At 41.6% G+C, this 22600-nt stretch overlaps 1 protein-coding gene across 7 annotated transcripts in view; it reads left to right on the top strand.

Moving 5' to 3' along the window:
* The window catches only part of FOXP1 (forkhead box P1), a 387025-nt gene extending 366882 nt beyond the window's left edge, over positions 1 to 20143 (top strand). For all 7 annotated transcript variants that reach the window (XM_069866021.1, XM_069866026.1, XM_069866025.1 and 4 more), the window contains 4 exons: positions 3451 to 3572; positions 5695 to 5764; positions 9339 to 9505; positions 15331 to 20143. In XM_069866021.1, the coding sequence (XP_069722122.1) occupies positions 3451 to 3572; positions 5695 to 5764; positions 9339 to 9505; positions 15331 to 15475 (504 nt within the window). In that variant the 3' untranslated portion in view covers positions 15476 to 20143. The remainder of the gene's footprint in view (positions 1 to 3450; positions 3573 to 5694; positions 5765 to 9338; positions 9506 to 15330) is intronic.
* Positions 20144 to 22600: the final 2457 nt, after the last annotated feature.

The raw sequence follows: 22600 nt of genomic DNA, 5'->3' as shown, positions 1-22600 counted from the left end.
ATTTAAGATTCTTTTAGACCTGCCTGTCTTTTGCTGCTGGAGTGGTTCCAGTAGAACTTTTCAGCAGCTGCAGGTGTGGGTGCTGAAGTAAAAACTCCTATTTAATTACAGCAGCAAAGAGAAGGGAAGTGGAGGGGGCAGTGGAAGAAGGCAGCAGGCAGCCCTGGACATATCTCCTGCAAGGCTAGTTTTAGGAATTAGCTTTGTGTGTTGTGTAAAACCCAGTCCCAGAAGCCATATGCGCTTAGTGTTCTGTGGGGGAGGAGGTGAGAGGCTAAGCTGCAGACCTTTGGGCTTGCAGAAGGGCAAGGTGTGTCCCATGGAGGCAGGTGCAATTTGGAGACCTCTCCTGGATACCTTGACCTTGTGCGGGTGCCCAGGTCCTGCTTCACCTACTCAGGAGGAGAAGATTTGCCCCAAGTTCCATCAGCACTAGCAAAATCGTCAACCAGTTGAAGTAATGCAGATTTTTTGTGCTGAAGACTGCTCGGATACAGACTTCAGGAACAGCAGGGATGAAAATGCAGCTCTGGATTGGCTTGTCGGGAAGCCCACGGGGTGCAGAACAAGCACAAGGGGCTAATTGCAGAATCAGGATAATTTGAATATATATGTGCTGATTTGCGTTCACCTTTGGCTAATGCTTAGGGGGCGTTTGTGTCAGTGTTCCCCAAGTTTAGGGTCAGGGCTTGGTGTGGGAAGGCTTCCCTGAGACCTCCTTCAATAGCACAGAAGAATGCAGGAATAAAAACCTTCAGAAATAAAGACCTTTCAAAAATGAACCTCTCTCCCCCAAAATGCAGTACAGCAGAGCCTGAACAGTTACTAAAATAACAAACCCTTTCATTTACGGCATTCAAGCACGTTCAGGGTAATTTTTCTGTAGAAGTGGCTTGCATACAAATATTTTTAACAAGGTAAATATGTAATCTTACAATAATAGCTCCTAATTTTTCTGTTAAGCTGATTGCTGGGGGAACACTGCGAATTGGTTCTGGCAGGTCAGAGGCAATGTCTGTTTGCTTTTATTTTTTGGAGTAATTTGCTGGTACTGAGTCGCAGCCATGAGGCACAGACTGCAGGTGTGGCTCCAAAACGTTGGGGTATTGTTCAGATAAAACTGTTAGACAGCAAGTATCCAGAGGCAGGGAAAACAAAACAACTTTCTGCCATGAATTCTGTAAATAAGGGATCGCATGGAAAACAGAAAGCAGGGGCAACACTCCGTGAATGTCTCGCAAACATTCCACTTGTCTGTCTCAATGTATTCGGCAAGAGCCCGATCCACCAGCCTTAACTATAAATTGTTCATTGACTTCCAAAGAGCGAGAACAAACTGTAATGTATTTCCCCAACATTACATATATTTAATGAACAACACAAATATTTAGAGACTGTTTGCAATCCAAAGACTCCCTTCGCTGAACTTTGCTGTGTGTATTTGATCCACTGCTATATGAACTACAAGATCGGTTTTCACTGGGGGAAATAGCCTTATTACTCTTACATTTTGCTCCAGACTTGACAATGTTCCCATTTTCACAGGAAACTGCCTGAGTTACCCAGATGTGGGCCGGCAGCCCTGGGTCAGGTTGCGCTGGTGTGGCACCCACCAGCAATTGCTGAGCTGGCTGATTTTAGCCTGTAAGGTGTGAGGCATTTGCATGTTTTTGCTCCACCTCAAAATAAGGGATTTTGCCAAAAATTTTTGAAGTGGTGAAATCTGGAAGAGGCGGGAGGGGGAAAAAAAAAAAAAAGATTAAAAAGTAAGAACAGAAGAAAGTAAGGGCAGAAGGAGGCAGCCCTGATGGGCAGGGTGACTTTCTGCTAAGATTTCTGTCTTGCTGAGTAGTACGTATTCAAGGTTTGCTTTTCCACCAGCTCACAAGCAAATCAATGTCTAAATGCCAAAGTGCTGGGATTGGGCACCTATAGCCAGAGGAGATGTGTTTACACTCTAGCATCTGCTGAGCAAAGGCGTATTGAGCCCCGATTCTTCCCTGTTCATGGAGACAGGAGCGTCGGGACTGTGATAGCCATGGCAGAGAAATGGAAAAGTAGCAAAAGCCTCTTAGCCTTTCCCTCCCAGGCACACACACCACTGCCTCTTAATTTACATGACAAATGCACTGTGCTTTGTTTGCACAGTGATTTAGACATTCATGATTAGAGCTCTCTTTCACCATCCAGATCCGATGTTCATTAAAAAAAAAAAAGAAGACAACGACGATGGAAGGAAAAAAATTGTAGTCTCTTGGTTGCCTAGACCCAGGCCATGTGTTTGGCTGGCATTGTGCCTGCTAACGAGTCAACCAGATTGACTAAATCAATGGTGCCAGTGATGATGGATGGAGTTTGTTCGCCTGCATATTTTCAGCAAATGGCTTCTTCTGTTTTCCCTGTTTACCAAGCCCCTTTCAGCAGCACTGGGGATGAGCTCCATGTACAAATCCCAAGGGGCTTTGTCATAGGGTATTTGCTCAGAAGCCTCACAGAATGGGGAAGGAGCATGGCACTCCATTTGAGGAATAACAAGGGTCTCGGCACCGTTTCAGAGGGAGCAGGGACAGAAAAGCCAACAGCTTGCCGTGACACAGTGAGGTGTCTCATTATGTCCGGCTTCAGCGAAGGTTCAGGCAGACTGGAGAGGTTGCCTGGGCTCATACTTCCCTGGTGCCGAGCTGCAGAGAGGGCTGAGCGTCGGATGCTATAAGTGCAGGTCCCTCTGGGTGTTGAGCTGTGGGGATATTATCACTGTGTTTCAGAGAGCCCTCCTCATGTTTTCATTTGGCAGAGGCTCAGATCAGTCAGTACAGTAGTTTGCCAGCAATAGGAGCCAACTTCCATATAAGAGAAAGCCATGGAAGTAGGAGTTGGTGCCGTGCGGGCCAGTGGGGTGCTGCTGAGCCCCAGGTCCATGCCGTGGGTGTGGAAGGAGGTTCAGCACCTGATTCACATTAGCCCAGCTGTAGGAAACAGCAGCAAAACTAGCTCCAGTGCCTTTCTTCTAAATTGAGCCGTCTGTACTTACATGGAATCCTTTCTGTTCTTTCTAACTGTTTTCTTTTCCAGGAGAGGACAAATTTCTCTTTGCAGAGCATATATATTTGTTTTGAAGATGTTTAAGCAATGTTCCTTTTATGTTCTGTATGAAATGTGCTGTATTATACAACATGCATGCTTAAAATGATGGCTGTTCTCATTCACACTGGGGGTGATTCATAAGAATAACTTGAATTTCTAAAATTGGGTTTTAAACTTTCATGTTTATTTTGTCTTTGCAAAAATAAGATGTAAAGAGCTGGGGAAAGCAAGTGGGTGCGGGGAGGGGAAGGGGCTTAACATTTCAAAATGAGGACTGTCAAGCTGACTGTGCTGCTGTTCTTGGACAATGATGAGCATTTTCTCATAGAAAGTTTTTGAATGTTTTCTCTTTTATACTTGCTGCAGAATGCAGTGCGTCATAATCTTAGTCTTCACAAGTGTTTTGTGCGAGTAGAAAACGTTAAAGGGGCAGTATGGACAGTGGATGAACTAGAGTTCCAAAAACGAAGGCCACAAAAGATCAGTGGGTATGTCCACCATGTTTGAACTTCTTAGCCTAGCTTGGATCATGCTTACAGTTTAACGTAGAGGCTTTTGGCTGCTAGCTGGCGTTAGACCAACCACAGGTGGTTTCGCATTGTTTCAGTTAAGGGAAACAAAGACAAACATCTCATCACTACTGTTTGTATGCCCACCAGTACCCTGACCCTGCTTGCTTGGTGTTTGTTGCATCACATGCTAGTAGCTTTTAGGTGGCAATGCATATTAACCCTCACAAACCATTTGCTTATGCTTATTGCATTTTATTTTCTTTTTCCTTTTCCCTGTATTTGATGTCTGTTCTGTCCCCGATCCCGTGTCCCTTTGTTTCCACTTCATCTCCTTTGCTGCTGCTCTTGTCCCAGGGTGCCATTCGCACCAACCTCTCACTGCATAAGTGCTTTATCAGAGTAGAGGATGAGTTTGGGTCCTTTTGGACTGTTGATGATGAAGAGTTTAAACGTGGCCGTCATATTCAACGAGGCCGTCCTCGAAAATACTGCCCTGATGAAAACTTTGGCGAGCTTGTTGCACAGTAAGAGCTTTTACTTGCTTTAATTTTTTTTTTCTGCTGTTGCTTTGCTTTGCATGATTTACCCATCTCATGTAGACTTGCATTTCACAAAATAGTGACATCACCTTTGCTGCTAAAGAAACTAAATTTTTGGTTGTTACGTGTATTTTGTGTGTCCTACTCTGATAATCCAAATGCCTGTAGTAATAACTCTTACTTTGACATGTTTGTTATAGCATTTGTTTATAATGCAATGTAGACTGAAATAATTATCCACAACAGTGCAGATATGCTGCTGTAAAACAGTCAGGAAGACAGATATATGCCAGGAAAAGCTTCAGATAAGTTCTAATTCTGATATTTTCCTCTGCTTTCAGTTGTATGCCTTGTTGTGCAACTCTTAAATCAGAAATAGTGTAAGGTGCTTGTAAGGCAGAAACGCACGCAGAATTAACGTTAGAAGTTTGGAAGTGCAGTGAGACCAGCTGTAAAGATTATAATCAACAAGCCATCCAGTATCTACAACAACCATGCATAAATATTCCCAGGGTTCCTAAAGCAGTTCTTTTTGACCTCAAAGGCCATCTCTCCAGGGCAGCTGATCCATGGTGGTCCCTGTGGAAGCGGCTCAGTTAGGACTTTTCTCACCATGATTGGTGAGATGTCTCTTCCCACATGAAAAAAACCCAAAAATAAAGGTGCCCAGTGAGCAATAAAATATTTTTGAAATTTTTTGCATTGGCACTTATCTCATTAGTATTCAGTGATTTTTTTTTTTATTCTTTTTTTCCCCTCTGGTGGAACCCATGATATTTAGATGCCTACTAAAGAGAAAGCTTATATGCTTGGGATTCGTTTTCTTCAAATCCAACTCCTTGTGTAAGCTTAAGATGAATAAAGTAAGGGTCCAAAATAGCACACCAGAATATTTTTCTATTAAAATGGCCTTTGGGGCAGCATGTTATGTTGTGTGGTCCATACTGTTCCACTGTGGTGCAGCAATACCTGCTGTCATGCCTCCATGCCCCGAGACTGGAAGGGTTGATGGCATAGGCAGTCCCTCACCAGGACCACTTGCCATTGCCTGGCAGGAAATAATGTGGCTCAAATCGTCTCTCATCGCGGTTCCTCTGCTCCGTTGCAAGGGACTGTGCTGCCAGCGACTTGGAGAATAATTTGCCTGAAGTAGTATTTAAAACATCCCACGATGCTTTTGATCATGATGGACCTTTACGTGGTAACTGGCTCCCAGACACGACGCATATTGGAGGATTTCTCTTGAACACAGCTAAAATGAGCAGAGATGCCAAGATGTGCTTCTAACGCAGGGTAGTAGAACACATGGCGAGGTAATGTCGAGAGATAATGATGTTCCTTATTTAGTAAAGGCAAATATGATAACTGTAGACTGAAACTCAGATATTTTCTTTAAATTGAAAAAAAAAAGGAAAAGAAAAAGAGAAATGAAAGAGAACTTGTATGGAAAAACAGTCTCAGCTCTAGTTTTCTGGTGTGGGAGGAAGCATTACATGCTTGACACGCTTGCACAGAAGTTGGTTGCATTTAACTCTCCTTTTTATGTTTTTCTTATGCAGTAACCCTTCTCTTATTAAAAACATACAGACCAGCCACACCTACTGCACACCTCTCAATGCTGCTTTACAGGTAAGATTAATGACTGTGGCAAATATGCAACAGAGGCGTGTGTCTTCCCCACTCATTTCAAAATATATTAGCCTTGCTCTAATTAGATATTAAATTTTAATTCCGTTAAACTTTTTTCTTAAGTGCATAAAGCATCATAGTCCCTGGAGGCAAACACATATCAGGCTGCTTCAGCATTAGCTAGATGCTTAGCATTTTGAATATTGTGGCAAAAAAATTAAAAGTTCACTTATTAATATTTATCAGCAGTATCATAATTTCCATCCTCTTATTTCAGAATTTCACTTGAGGCAAAAATACCACAAGTGTAATTACTCTAGCACAGCTATTAATGTGCTGAATGATAGGATACTGCGGCACGTGACCTTCTATTGTTCATGGCTTTAAAGAGAAAGCAGATCATTTTTCCCCCTTTTCTTTTAAAGGCTATTTTTGCATATCTTCCTATTGTTGGTAAAAAATAAACGTTGCAATTTCTATAGAAAAAAAAAATCATTTTTTATTGGTTTAAACTGTCCTGTTATTGTAAGGCAAAAATTCTGTTTTTCATGATGTAGAAATACACAAAGTGCCGCTGCACAATTAATAACATGCAGTCTAAAAGTGTGTGTGTCTCCAGCCCTTTTCCATGTCCTGTGTATCAGGTTGGCCTTTTTTTCCCCCTTCTTTCTTCAAGTCCCCAAGTCTGTCTCAAAAACCTGAGGTAAAGTCGATATTTGCTATGTGAACCAAAGATACAAATACATTACTGTGCCCTGAATTTGCAGCAGGGCATGTGTGTGTGTGTGTAGGGGTTCAAGCCTGTTCCGTGTAGTGTGAATTAATTCAGGAGGCAACACTGTGCGTGGTTGCATCCTGGTTGGTTGTTGAAGGTTGCTTCTCAGGAGTTCACCGATGGCCATGGATGTTTGCTTGGGCAACTGTGTTTTGTGGAAGGTTTGTCAGACCTCCTTTTTCAGAACCAAGAAACAGATTATTAGGAGAAAAGTGATGTTCTGCATTTCTTCTAATTATTTGAGTTTATGCAGTAACTTCTGAAAAGCAAATGACAGCATGTTTAAATGAAGCAACTGTAAATACCATTCATTAGTAACTTATTTTCCCTTGGGTCTTGTGAAGTGTGATTTTTAAAGACTGCTTTGTCTCTTGAATAGTATTAAGATTACAAGCACATTTTACATTCATGAGGCTGAAAGGCAAAAATGAAATGATCCTGCATTTCTTCACATTGTTAACTATGTGACTAATTTCAATTAATATGCTTATCATACGGAACTGTTCGTGTTTTATTTCTGAAACACGTGTCGTTGTCGTCATCTCCATCCATTCTTGTCTTTTGTGATAACCTCCAAACTGTTTCCATTTCCCACTTTTCCTGGAAGTGTCACGTACTCATACCCCTCCATGTTATCATGTGAACTGAGTTGTTGAAGAGCCCACATTTGCTATCGCTATGGACGCTCTAATAAACAGGGCTGAGTAATATGTGTTGCACTGAGACAGGTCCTTGTTTAGGTTGAAAATGCACTGCAGGTTTCTTGCTTCTCTTTGCACTGTTGGATTTTGAAGGCAAAATCCTGACAGGTGCTGTATAGGGGTTTGGCCAAAGCTGTGCGAGTGTCCAGTGCCACGTGGGCAGTTCGGACCTCGCCTGGGAAATAACTTTTCTCGTAGGACACAAGGCTGCTTTACCTGCCTGTGCCTACATTCAGTCTAATCAATAATTAATGAGCAGTGCTCCCTGGGCTTTTGCAAGCATCTGCAAAGGCTGTTTCTCGACTGGCTAGGGCACAGCGCCGTGTGCTGTGTGCCACTGGGATGCTGGGATATGTTTTTCTTCTCCTGCTGGGTGGCAGAGCCACCCCTCTCCGTCACCCTAACCCCTCTGACATCTCCTCCATCTGTTTTCCCTCCTGGTCAGGGAGAAGAAGCAACTCTCTCCCTGCTCTGTGTGTGGAAGGTACAGGGACTGCAGCTCTCACCAGCCCTCTCTTTTGCTAATGGGTCACCGGGGGGTTCCCAAAACATACTCCCCCCATACACTTATTATCTTTATAGCAGATACTCCTCATGTCCCACCTCTCCCCCAATTACAAGTTATCACTATGGGTGAAGAACTCGAGTCATTATTTTGCCAAGTGCAGGAAATGTGAACCATTCTTTGCATCCCCTAATCACAATGAGTTTGGCGGTTGTTGAATCAAGAAGATAAAAATAATCCTCCTGGTTAGAATAGCTTTTATAATCACATGTGATACGTGGGGCTGCACATGGAGAGGTCAGCGTAAGGAAGAATAAAAGGGGCCATGCTCCTGAACACGCTGCAGTCAGGGCTGGTCGTGACCCCCTTTCCATCCCTTTCCATCCCGTTTTCTGGCTGTGCTTGCCTGGGAACAACTCTGCCAGCTTGGATGGCAACAAGCAAGGAGTTTTGTCCCATGAATTAGGAGCAGATGAGAGCATTTTGAAGAATTCCCCTCCCACGGGCAGGGTTTGCATCGTGCAGACCTGGAGCCTGATGGATTTTTTGGCTCTGCAGCCACAGCCGGCTGACCTCCCCCTGGAGCAGGTCAAGCGCTGCCGAGCCAGCGTCTGTGGCTCTCTGGCGCTGACACGGCTCAGATTGCTGCGGATGATGTTGGCCAGATCCAGCTGGGATGGGTGAAATGGTTAAATGTCCTAGAAGTCCGTGGGCACTACTGCCTTGGAAAGCTGTGCATCCCATCCCTGCTGCGCTCCTCTGAGGCTCGAGACTTCTGCGCTCCCACTGCTGCCGCGCCGGGTACAGGACTGTGCCATCGACATGAGCTAATGCTGACACATAGTAAATATTAGCAGGCAGAACGGTGGGAATCAGAAGGAAAATATTTAACAGTTCATTCTCTTCCTACAAAGATTTCCATTTAGAAGTTAAGTCCAGAGTGCCTCTGCACGGTATTTCTTTAGAACAAGGAAAGATTGACATAAAATGGGCAGATCTATAATAGCTGAGGTAAGAGCCGAGTTGCTGAGGCTTGAAAAATTTCACATGGACTGGTACAGCTCTCAGGTACATCACTGCAAGTCAGACTGATCCCGTTAGTGCTAATGGCTTTGCATTTGTGGCACAAGAAACCCAAACTCAGTAACACTGCCTTCCCACTTGCTCTGGTAGGAAGGAGTTATCAGCTGAGAGAGTTCTGATTTCCACCCCGCCCCCCTTTTATTAAAAACAAAACCCAAACCCAGACCTAAGCTACAAAAAAAAAAACCAAAGCCCCAAACATAATTTTGCAAAGTTAAAATAGGAAAAGGCCATTTCATGCTTTCCAGGGGGTGTAATTCCAGACAGGGAATGGAAAGCTCCATCCTCTCACAAGCCAGTACGGCTATGAATGCTTAAACCCAGATGTAAATGATGTTAAATTTCCCTTGGTGGAATGAGGGTAATACCTATCAGAAAGCACAATATTGAAAAAAATGATAATTGCAAATGATGTAAATGTGGAGAATGTTTTGGAATAAATGAGCATGTTGTGCAATGTATAAAAACATTAGTCATGGCTCTTCATATATTTGTTTGTGTCCTTGGCAGGCTTCAATGGCTGAGAACAGTATACCTCTATACACTACTGCTTCCATGGGAAATCCCACTCTGGGCAATTTAGCCAACGCGATGAGGGAAGAGCTTAACGGTGCAATGGAGCATACGAACAGTAACGGGAGTGACAGTAGTCCGGGACGTTCCCCTATGCAAGCGATGTAAGTACGGCAGAGGGGTGGGTGAGTGTGTCTAGGCGTTGTCTCACCATCTGTTGAAGTGTGACTCTGGAGACCATCATGGTTTGTTCCTGAGGTTCATGGATGGAGCAGCAAGAACAGACATCTCCATCTGGAGATGTGCTTAGGTTGATTAGAATACAAAAGGGCTGTTTACCAACTTCCACTCAATCAATCAGCTCAATCCAGTCTGACAAGCACACAGAGCTATAAAATTTTTAACTCATTTGCAGTTCTCTTCTTCAAACCTTGCAAAACCTTACAGGCAACTGTATTTCTTAGAGAAAAAATATGATTTCTCTCTCCTTCAGTCCATGCGACAGGCACGGCTGGTAGGGCAGAGCTGGGAAATGGGCTTGTTTGGCGCGTCTGAAAGAAACCACTCGACACACAACGGTCTTGCTAGGCATTAATGATGGCACACATGAAGGTCTGCATGATTTATAGATTGCTCTTAAAATATCAAAAGGAAAATTAATAGAAGCATTATAGCAACAGACGGCAGTATAATGAGTGCATATATAACCACATGAAGTAATGGGGGATCGCTGTCCCTGCTCAACGTGAATGGCACCCGGGCAGCGAGCTGGTGCAGGAAAGGGTAAGGCAGGAAGGGTGTGATGCCCCAATGGGTGTGTTCGGTATTTATGGGGTGACAGAGTGAGTTTGCAAAGCTGTAAATTCCCCCCACCCCTCAAATTACATACCGGGTAATTGGCAGCTGGTGAGGAAACTGGAGTTTATAAGTCTTGTAGTTCTCTAAAAACTCTGTGGAACTGTTGGCTACCTGTGTAAGGGACCATGTGCGAGAGCTGTGCTGCCTTTCTCATGCCTTTTCCTTAAAATGGGCTGTAAAATTACTGGCTGACTTGCCACGGCTCACATTACGCATTAAAAACAGAACTAATTTGTAGTCTTTTACTTCAAAGTAATTTGAATAAGGGATTTACGAAAGTAAGTCTAAATCAAAAAGTAGAAAAACATTAACCTAATACCACGGTAGTAATTAGTTGTGAAACTAATTAGCATTTAGTGGCAAAAAAACTTTCCCACCTGCATAATGTGTTGTCAGAGGGGAGGGGGCACGAAGGAATCTGAAGCTCTGGGTACTTTGATATTGCAGCATTTTAAATCAGTGCACAAAGTGCTTTGAAAAAAAATCTTTAAAGATGGCAACATTCATTTTTAATTAATTAATTTAAACATTGTCTTTTACCATTTACTTCAAAACATTCAAATAATGTGTTTAGCTTTTCCAGCGATTGTTTGTGCAGTATTAATTATCTCTCCCAAAGTAGCGCTGCATGACACACTTTCCGTCTCTCACAAACGGATTCATCTTGAGGCAGTTTTAGTCACAATTTGTTATCCTCTGCCCGTGACCACGTAGGGCTGGCGTGAAGGAGGAGTGGAGGGACGTGGCTTTTCTCCAGAAACAAGACTTCTCCCAAGGGTTTCTCCTGGCCTGACAGACAGGGATGAACGTTTATGATGTTGTGTTAATCCAAGTAATTATTTTTTTGCAAGTTCAAGGCTGGTGTAGTTCATGCACTTCTCATTTCACCTAAGGTTTCGTTGTCTTTGAAGAGACTGCAAGGAAGGAAAAATAACCAAGTTAAAACGGGCTAGGACATCTTCTAGAACTGTGCATAGCCATGGCCTTTGTTGCACTTAATAATAATTTCTTAGCACATTGATAACAAGGTGAGGGGCACAGAACAAATACTGAAGAGAGAGGAGGACGGGGGGAGGGATGCCTCATTTTCATTATTCACCAGAAAATCCAATTTTCTGTTGTAATATGGAAATGATTGTTTCCTGAGTGTTTTCATTTTCTCAGAATTGATAATATATGTGTTCTCTGCTGAACATTTCTTTTTGCCTAAGTAAAATGTGGCCGGGTGATGTTCCAATATCAACCTCTGAGCTTCCCCATTGAAATGGTGTTTCTAAGTAGTTTGAAGGGATCTAAAGCCAGAACACCATTCACCCATTGCAGGGTTTACCCAGTTTACTAAATAAACTCACAACTCAACAGCAGATTTCGAGACACTGTGCAACTTCTGATTTTCCATAAGCCTGCTTTAATGACATTTTCAGTTTTTTTTTCTCAGAACAGATTTCCTTGTCATAATGCAAATTATTTTTTAAACAATTTCAGTATATTAGAATAAATCAAGCTTTAAACTTTATTGTAAGGTTTAAAGGACCTTGTTAACATGACAGCTAAGAAGTCTAACACTTTAGCTGAAGTCTTATTACTGCTCATTCGTTTCCTTTTTATGACACATTGAACTACAGCTAGGGTTTTTTTTTTTCCCCCTTCTCTCTCCCTCCTTTTGAAACACTAGAAAGTAGTCGCATAATTACAGCTTGGGGACATAACACTTTCATCCTGATATGCTCCAAAGGTAGCCACAAAGCAAACTACTCCATGCTGTGTGCACCACCAGAACTCAGTGGCTTTAAACAACAGTCAGCTTTATTAAAAACTCCTCTGTTCCCAGAGTGGACAAACAAAAGAATTACTCAGATGTGAAAAGAAGGGGAATCTGTGTTCAGCAAGGTTATTTATTGTTAACCCCTTCTGGAGTCCTAGGCATCTATACTTAAAAGGAATGTGCTGAAATTCTGCTCCTATAAAAAAGAAATAGGAAACTGCTTCTTTTTTTTTTTTTCTTTCTCCTCCCCCCTCCTCTTTTTTCTTTCCTTTTTGCCTTGCCCAGCATTTACCTTTTCTTTAATTTAGAGACTGAATTCTTTAGTCTCTAAAGGAAGTTTTCCTTCCCCAGTTTGGGGTTTCAGGGAGAGAGTAAATAGAGAATGAAAGTCTCCCCTTGCCTTTGAGCTTATTTAACCTTATTTATTTCAGTTACACTGAAATGTTTGGGCAAAATCACATTTCAGTGAGGTTTCCCTCTCACATGCCACTTTGTGGTTAGAACTGACAGAGTACACAAGGAGTTGAAGTTTTTTGTTGTTTTCCATTCAGATCTCTCCCCAGGGGGCTGTATTACCCAGATAACCCTCCTAATTTAAGGGATGGAGTTTTTGCCAAGCTTGCCGTCTGATGTTTGTCCAACACATGAGCTGCTGGAAGAGGCTGGCGTGGCTATGCTTCCCCGTGGCTTTGTGGCCCTCTCCAGCTTTGTCTTGCTTGGAGTCGAGCAGCCCTTTTCATAACATGGTTCTTGCTTTGCTTTTGTCTCCTGGAGTTATGGGGATTTGACTTCTGGGAACCACACCAAACCTCAAAGAGAAACTCGGTTAAAAACACCTGGTTACACCTGCTTTCATAACAAAACCAGAAGGGAGGCAGAGTTTGCTTTGGAAAGGTTCGGGGACATTTGAAGGAGCTTTCACAGCATTTCAGGTGGTTGCGAGTGCAGAGGGTACCTGTGTTGTCTGCTGGCAGCCGTTCACTTCTGCCCTCTGGCCAAGCACAAGGTGGTGCAGGAATGCAGTGGGACAGAGACTTGGTCTCTTTGGAGAAACTCCCGTCCGTGTGCCGAGGCCAGCTCTGCGGCATGTGTAATGCCTTCTTCTCTCTCCGAAATTTTACGTCTGTGTTTTCAAAAATAATACTTTAAAACAAACAAACAAACAAAAATAAACCCAGCAGCAGCAGCAAAACCAGAAAAGCCAAAAAGCAAGACTTTTAAATTAAAACAGCAGTAGAAAAGATCACTGCCGTAAAGTCTGACACACTTTATTGGTTTTTATGTGTAGCCACTCTTTCCTCCTTTTTCTTCTGTTTTTTATTTCGTGTTTTCTTCCAAGTCAGGGGCCTCACAGCCTATTCATAATACAAGTTTTTCAAGTTGCAAATAATCAGCATAGTTTCATGTTGGCTAGGGCCGTGAGCCACCAGGACAGTTAGCACATGCACACATCTGAGATGACGATCTGGTTATGAGATGTCATATGCTTAAGCTAATTCTTAAATCTCCACCCAGTCTTCCCCTGCTTCTTTTCAATAATTAGGTCAAAATTGTATAAGCAACCTCTCTCTCCTTGAAATTTTTGCAAAAATTACACAGAGGAACCTCTTTGCTCCCAGAGATGTGTTGATAGGATGCGTATTTGTGCATTTGAAGAGAAAAGGTGTGTGTACATGGATACTGCATCGCTTCTCCCTACCATTCCTTTGTTGGATGGACTGGAAGGTGTAGTTAATACTTAAGTATTGATCTAGCACTTTACAACTCAAGAAGCTGAAATATGCAGGGACTTGAAAGGCATTCACAGCTCACGTTAGAAAAGTGTGTAGTCAGCAAGTTAGATGCTTCCTAAGCTGATACAGGCTCAAGCCGAAATAAATAAGTAGGGTGTGATACAGCTTTGCACACTGTACAAATATACAGCTGGTTCACCCATGTGAAATAGGCTGGGTTACCTTTGGCTTGTACCTGGATGCCAAGTACATTTTCCCTTTTCAGTGATTTATTCTTGCTGTCTGTCAGAGCAATGGAGTACAAACAGTATTGTCGTTCCTGTCCACACAAAACATAAAATAACATGCAGCTATTTTAAATCATTCATTTTAAAGCAGAGCTGTGCAAGGAGAGAAGAAGCTCTTACAGTGAAGGTTTGCTCTTCAGGTTATGTTTTTGCATTGTCTACGTGAAAGGGTTAAATCAGCCCACATAGAGAAAAAACAAGACTCTAGGAGGTGGATATCAACTCAATGAGAGACAGAGTGGGACTTGAACTCATTAACACTTTATTTTAAGGGATTGCCTACAACATCAATTATTCAGGAAGCAAACAGGATCTCCATTGCTGTGTCGCATTATTAATACTTGGTAATGTCAATAAAATCCTACTTTCCTGTAAAGTCCCACCAACAAGACACTATTGACTCACATGGCTATTTTACATTTCAAAAGCTGCCAAACAGAAAAAAAAAAGAGTAATTTGTATTTGTATAGGATTTGTTGTAAATATGATTTACGAACAACATTTTTCAATTGTTATCATACCCATTTTGAATGACCAAGCCCCATTCCCCTGCGGGTTATTCATGTGCTATGCCGTAATGAGAAATTTGGCAGATCTCATCTCTTTAGTACATCCTTGTGCCCACCATGAGCTGGGGATCATGTTCTGCCTTGTTTACAGCTGACAGTGTTATTATTCTCGTTAGGACTGTGCTTTCTTATCATATTGTTGTGTTGAGCGTGCCTTTTCCTCTCTGTTTGTGTTTCCTGGCAGGGCTTTTCTTCCCTTATTGACAGTTTGTAAAAATATGCATTAATTTGGAGTTTAAAGCATGTATCATGGTGTCTCTTTGCTGTGTTTGCTTGAAGTTGATTAATGATAGAACCTCACTTGGGGTCGTCCTCTGGAGAGTTGTCTCACAGGTTCTGCATGTTAACGAGAGACGCTGCACACACAGCGAGCGATGATTAGCCCAGCCTCCGCCGGCTTGGCGGGCTGACAAACTGCTGCTTTGCCGTTCAGATGCTTATTCCGTTTATTTATCCAAAGATTGTATTAATCAACTTAATATGTCAGCTGAGAGCATTTTCTCTTGATCCCAAGACGGAAACGCTATCGAGGCGCTCCTCCCAGAGTGTTTTCCTGGGGAAGTTGAGTGCTGCCTGCCCAACGTAGCTTTCACTTGGCTCCGGTGGCCAGTGCAGAAGTTGAGGGTCTTCTTCTTGGTGACCTGGAGCTCTCAGGCTTGGCATACCACATCTGAACGCCCAGACCACCTCAACTTTCTTCCCAAACCACCCGAGATGTCACAACTGTTCTTTAACAAGCAGCTTGATTGGTGATTGACCATTTTTTTGTTTTCCCAGGCACCCTGTGCATGTCAAAGAAGAACCATTAGATCCAGATGAAAATGAAGGCCCTCTATCGTTAGTGACAACAGCCAACCACAGTCCAGATTTCGATCACGACAGAGATTATGAAGATGAACCTGTAAATGAGGACATAGAATGAGTATGTCTTACATCGTTATCCTGAGAATGAAGATTGGAGGAACACGTCAAACTTAGCTGTGAAATCTCTCCATTATTGTACAGTCTGGAGGATTCTCAGTCCACTTTGACAACTATGAAATATGTTAACTCTTAGTGCCATCAAGTATCCCATTTGGGAGTATTTTTGATTTTTCTACTTTTTGTTGAAAAAAGGAATTTGTACTCTGTGCATTGGATGGACTTGTTTGGTACTTGGGATTTTCCTCTCTTACAGTCAACATCAGTGTTGTAAATTTGCTAAACTGATTCACTTGCATTTAGCAGCCAGCTGTGGACTGCAGGTCCTGCCAATTTTGGACACTTGAGGACATCAAACTGAGCATGTACACCTGAACTGCAGATCAAGTCTTTGCCCAGATTTTAAGGATTCCAATGGACAACATATTTGCACAGTACTGCATGTTGATTATCACTGCCTTTACTCCATTTTTTTTTGGTTTTTTTGGTTGATTTCTTCTTTTTTTCCGCTTCCATTTGGGATGGGGAAGGCCTGTGTGTGCACATGTGTGGATATGTGTGTGTGTGTGTGAGTGTGTATAGCGGGGAGGGGTTAAAAGAAAAAATTATCCCAAACTTTTTAATGTATTGCTTTGATTCCCCCGCCCCACTTCTCCTAAACCATTTTAAGTTCTGACCTCAGGCCTCATCTGGGCCCAGGGCCTCTCGGAGGCTTCAACGTTTTCTGTACTTTGTGATGAATGTTAATAGGTGTTTTTATTATACGAAGCTGAATGTCATTGAATTGTTTGTAGTTTTTTCTGTCATTCATTCCAGTTTCCTTCAGATGCCACCATGTTTTCTTTAGCTATGGAAAACATTCCATTTTGGTGTCTCCTTCTTTTTGTTGTTGTTTTTCGAAAACGTCCCAAATGCTGCACTATACATGTGGAAGGGTTGTCCAACGGAGAGAGAGGAACGGAGTACTGCAAGAATGAGAATGAATGACAGACGAACATAGAAACACTGTAGGAAGCAACACAGATTCATTCCACAAAGCAGTATTTTTAATATATTTTTTGTTGTTGTTTGGGTTTTTTGATATTTTTTTTGGCAGCAACGGTGAATATTAGCAAATGCCACAAAATTGAACAGCACAAAGAAACATATGCAGCACCAACAGAGTTCACTTTTATTAGAGGATGCATAGTACAGTGGCAGGTTCTCGGTTGTTTAACACGAGTTCTAATGGATCAACAAGTTTTTCTGGAATATCTAAGATTACCGAGATGGGCACCTATACATTTATTATTACAACTGATTTTTTTTTTTTCTTTGCATTTGCAAATAGTGGTTGGAAAGATGACTTCATTAAATTGTTATTGTACGGGGTGATGTTTCACAGTTAAACATCAGTTCAGGATTGCTTGGTGGCATTAATCTGTTTGAATACAAATTAGATTTCAGATTGAACTGAAACAGAGTTAATAAGGACGAAGCCCCACTAATGCTAAAGTGTTAATTTTCAGCTGTGCAAATCCAGTACTGCAGTTAAGATAGTTATGCAATATTACACCAGCCAGTATGGAAACTTTGCCGTAGGAGACAGGAGGCCTAGGAGGGAATTCGTGCTGGGGCTCGTTAGGCAAAACTGGCAAGGCTCTTCAAAGCAAACATGACATACAAAATTTGTTGCGATAGGTCAGTAAACCTTGGTCACCAAACACCGAAACATTTGCATTCTGCAACCACTTTTCCGTCACTCATTTATTTATGTAGGACTGTAGCTTTTTTATTATTTCAAAAAGCCTTTCAGAGCTTAATTTATATTCTTCTTTGTACCTTTTTTTTTTCCTAAAATTACCAAAGATATTACACAAAGGTAAATTATGTTCTCTGTTATATGCTTTATCTTATGAAGCCAAATATCCTCTTATTGTTGATCAAAGGAGGTTGAAGAATTTAGAGGGAAAGGATGAGATGTGGGCTATTGCTAACCTGAGAGGGAAACTGCTCCTTTATTCTAGAAAATTTAGAAGGCCAAGTAGATGTCTGAACCAAAGTTGTTACTTTTTATTTGCAATTCTTTACAGTGGCCAAAACGAAAGTCTGTAAAGAGGAATGGAGGGGAGCTTTTGAGGCTAAAACTAGGCATCAGTGTTACTAGTGGAGCTATGAGAAGGGAGCTGGAGAAAGCAAAGGCACAGTTATTTCGTAGAAAGTTAAGAGTATCAGATAAAGGAGGCAGTTTAGTAAAATACAGAAGAGAACAGAAAAGCTCCCACAATTTAACTGGACCACATAATAGTATTTCTAGAACTGAAATTAAAAAAAAAATGTCTTTTGGTCTTTGGTTCTACAGATTGTGCCACTTCTGTGTGCCACTGTGCTAGGATGACTGCTTCAGTTTTGGTTGATCTTGGCACATTTGCTCAGTTTAGGTTTTGGTCAGCATTTTTCATGAGGAAATAACACTCCTGTCCACTCATAAGCTTTGGTACAAGAAATTTTATTGGCAGTTACTTTTATAAAACCAAACTCTGCTTTCTGTTTCAAAAGAAAAAAAAAAAAGAGAAAAAAAAAAGGGCAGTCTGTGGTCATTTGAAACATTTTTTTGGGTTTAAATTATATCCAGGCAGCTTCGTGACGTGCCGGCGGTAGCCAGATGGGATCATGAGAATTGAGCCCTGTGCTTCTAAACTGAGTGGTTTGCTGGTTAGTTTGGTATTCAGAAGGGGATAAAAATCTGGTAGATTAGTTCATTCTCAGCATGTGTAGCTAGACATGAGTAAAGATAACAGCATGAGAAACTGTTAGTACGCATACCTCAGTCCAAACTGTTAGGGAATGAGTAAATAAAAAAAATACATTTCACTCAGTTGCACTTAGTTGTATGTCTTGCATGCTTAGTCTAAAGACTGTAGCAAAAATAAAAAAAAATAAAAAAAGAGAAAAAGACATAAAAAATTAGATTTTAACATATCTGGCAGGTGTTGCAGCCTTGCAGAAGAACCAACTGAAAATCTCAGGCTTTACATCAAGCAAACTTCACTATGATTTTTACAATTCTGATTCTGTATCCCTTTGGATATACAGTTGCTTCTTTAGGGAGGGGTTTATTATGTTGTACATATATATCCCACTGTGTCTGTGTGAGCCTTTGTCTTTGGGGGGGGGGGGGAGGGGAGGGAGGAAAAGGTGGAAAGGTCCTTTTTTTAGATATCATTCCTCAAAAGGAATAAATGCAGACCTGTTTGTCAAAACACCTTTTGCTTTTTGTGCAACTGCTTTATATTAACTATACTAAAAAAATAGCTTTGAAAAAAAAAACCTACTGTATGTAATGGAATTGCAGAATACGCTGCACATGTATTTTATTTAGTTATTCTTGCTTTAAGAATATTGGATGACATTTGCTGACATGTGGGAGAAAATCCCTGACTTTTTTTTCAGCTTTTAAATTGTAACATAGTTGACAGATTTTTTTTTTCTCCTGTTATCATTGATCGAAGCATTTTTGTACAGTTTTTGTGTTTAAGCTGGTTTTTTTGATACTTTCCCACCCCTTCTGTTATCTTACCACTGCCTTTTCTGGCTGTCTTAAACAAAGTTCATATATTTGAAAGGAAAAATAGAAAAAGTCATTAAAAAAAAATGTTTTTCTCCTGCTGCAGTAAATATTTTGCATGATGAATTCCAGGGTCACACTTTCAAAGTTTATCAGTGAAGTAGTGATTAATAATGGGGAGTGTCAAACTATTGAACTTTTGTATAAAAAAAAAAAAACTTTACAAGGTGCCAAGATGTAAAGACAATTTGTTACATGTTTTTTTTCTCAAAGAAAAGCGTACATTATGAAAGTAGTACCATGTATCAGGTAAATCGCTGTCAGGAATGAGAGTCAAAGCCTTCCTTGTCCACAAAAAAAAAAAAGTTTGTAAATGTAAAACCTGTTAGGTTTCTGCATTCAACTAGAAGTGAAATGAGAAATCAAGGCTTATGTAGAATAAGTGACCACAAAAAATAGTACCTTTTTTTGATTCTTACTCGCAAGAGTCCCGCTGCAGGTCCTGCACCTCCCCTCTCCTGGAGCTCCTGCTTTGGGAGGACACTAGGGCAGGGATTCTGGTTCTACAAATATTGCAGATCATTAGATATTTTATATATATACATACATAAATATATATATATAAAGTTTTTTAAAATAATTTTGAACTATTGTAGTTTTCAGATTGCCAGTAATCTCATGTTCATTACCGCATGGAAAAAAAAGAGACATGTTTAAGCTCTTGAAATCCTTTGGTACCTTTGGTTAATGAACTCAGAGTGAGTTTTTAGATGTTTCAGAAGTCATTTAGTATTCTAGTCTTGCGAGGTGAATTTGCAGTTAACAACGACTGAATTTTAACGGGCCCAGAACAGGTAACACAGTATCTTCTACCCATAAGCCTTGATGAAAATGGTACAGTCCAGACTGTTAGCATGGTGCTTCGTGTGTATGTGCTGCCAGTAACAAGATTTTTTTTTTTTTTGATAAGGCATAAAAGAAACTCATTCCTTACATCAACTGTAATTCCATCATTCCATGTCTGTTGATACAGACAATAAAAAATGTTGTGTAGTCAGTACTAATTACTGACATTATAGCATTCTCAAATGCAATAAAAATGCTGGTTGTTCACACTGGTAATGCGAGTTGCCATGTCCTAAGTTTTTGTTTTGGTTTTTTTTTTTCCCCTGCCCAATGACTCTCGTGCTGCATCCCCTGAGACCCTGGGCCCCAGCGCTGATTCGTGGAGCAGGTGGTTGCATCTCACCCACGTCCCAGCATGTTCATGGACAGTGTCATCACTTTCCTGGGGTCTCCCTCAGCCACATCAAATCACAAGATGTTTTAGTGGTGGTTTCACTGCTGGTCTGGATATAGGGCAATCATTTGTTGTTTGAGCACTGGAAGCATAGGAGATGCTGTCATTCAAAGAACTCATCCACTTTTCCAAGGAAATCTATTGACAATTGACCATTAGGTTCATAGGGAGTGGAAGGCGTTCACATTCTAGTTGGACTCCCCAAAAGGAAAGCAGGAAAGAGGGGTTTGGGGCCTCATTTTGCAAATCTAGGATGCGAAGAAATGGCTTCAAGTTGCACCATGGGAGATTTAGCTTGGATATTTGGAAATACTTCATTACTGAGCATGGTGAAGCACTGGGACAAGGTGCCCGGGGAAGCGATGGAGTCACCATTGCAGGAGGTGTTAAAAAACTTGTAGCTTTGGGACATAGTTTAGTAGACATGTTGGTATTTTGTTGAGGATTGGACTTGATGATCTTGGGGGAGCATCTTTTCCAACCTTAACAATTCTATGCTTCTGATCCTTATAAGTGCGATGCCCTAATGGGAGCTGGCTTTGGTAGAAGGGGTCAATACATAGTGTACATACAGCAGAAGGGGGTTTTCAGGATCAGCCTCTTGGTCCACATAACCATGAGGAGCAAAGTCCCAAGTCGCACTGCCACCTGAGACAGAACTTTAAAGGAAAACCCCACTTTCTTTATTTGAAGTAAGCACACATTTATTTTCTTCATCAAGTTTTATAAAGAAAAATAAAATGTTTAATAACTAGCATTAGCAGCAAACTGAAATTTCAGAGGAGGCATTTTTCATGAATAATTCATTAAAATTTCACATCTGCAAGATTAGTCATCCAAATAAAATGCTAATGTCAAAAACATGCACCGTCTATAATATTCTCATCAAGAAATCTTTTTGCATATAATGATAAATGCTTAAATTAGTACAAATGATTTTATAAAAATATTCTATCATAAAATTATACCAGATAACTACTTTTTTTCTGGGGGGTGGGGGGGAGGAGGAGGAAGGGAAATCTTTGCTCACTCATAATGTATCTCCAAATGGTGTTGACTGGTAGATTCTAATAATCAAAATAGAATAAAATTTGGGTTCGGTCATGTATTGCACTTTTTCTCACTAGTAAAATCTCAGTAAATTGGAGAGGTCCCACTTTCACGATTAATATTTTCTGAAGTCACAGGCAGAGGATATTAAGCCAGAATTTGATATATGTTTAGTTAGGAGTGCTCTGCATCTCTAAAACGTGGGTGGGAGAGTCAGCACCAGGTAAGGGAATACGACACCAAATGAATCCTGGTAGGGCACTCAGCTCCTCTGAGGACGATGTGCCCCCATAGAGGTCACCAGGAGGGGAGCCAGGTAGGTCGTGAGCTATGGAGCCAGCAGAGATGACTCAGGTATTTCACCTCCCCCAACACCTTGGTGCTGACCATGCCTGTCCCAGACATGAAGCAGGAGAGGACCAATATGTGGTGTTTGTTATCCACTGACTTTCTGTGGCCTCCCAATTTAAGGAGAGCTGCTGGGGTAGGTGCCAAATGCAGCTTATGCTGAGGAGCTGGCAGGGAGTTGAGCAAGATCAGGCCCTTCCCTTCCTGCTGAGCTAATGCTGCTCCAGCAGTGGATGAGAGCCTGGCTCATTGCTGGATGTTGAACACAACATTTTGCATCGTATTTGTATTAATAATCCCGTTTCTCTTCCCTGGCAGCCATATCGTGGAATATCACAAAATGCCTTCCGACTTTACAGAGCCGCCACCAGCAACAGCCAGCTGGGAAATACCTTTTCCAGTCAGAAATGCTGTTTTCCACCACAGCTGAAAAGCACTTTTATGGTCAGTGGTGAGGCAATGCGTCTCTGAGTAGTTTCCAAAGGAAAACAGAGCCAGTGCATAGGTTTTATGGGTTTCTCCTGTACTGGAGGGAAAAGCAGGAGAAGGTAAGAGGGTCCCAGCACAGAAGCTGGTGGGTCAGGAGGGCATGGCAGCAGATGTACTCCATGCACTCCCAGCTGCTCTCTGCAGATTATCTGAACGGTGAAGTTCAGATCCCAGAGACTGTCAAATTTCACATTTTTGGACCAATTTAAGGGACTAGCACTTCTTGGTGCCCCTTGCTCACCTGCAAACACATACACACCTTTCCTCACATCAAGGTGTAATTCGCCCTTCTTGACCGAAAAATCAGGCTTCATGTTCAATGATGATGATAAATGTTTGTTTAATGGTGTGAAATCAGGACTATCTTTCATCTTCATTGCAGTGGTGGTAAA

Source organism: Phaenicophaeus curvirostris, chromosome 11, assembly GCF_032191515.1.
Source record: "Phaenicophaeus curvirostris isolate KB17595 chromosome 11, BPBGC_Pcur_1.0, whole genome shotgun sequence".
Classification (NCBI taxonomy): domain Eukaryota; kingdom Metazoa; phylum Chordata; class Aves; order Cuculiformes; family Cuculidae; genus Phaenicophaeus; species Phaenicophaeus curvirostris.
Note: the sequence above shows the minus strand (reverse complement) of the source record. Positions and strands in the feature narration are given on the sequence as shown.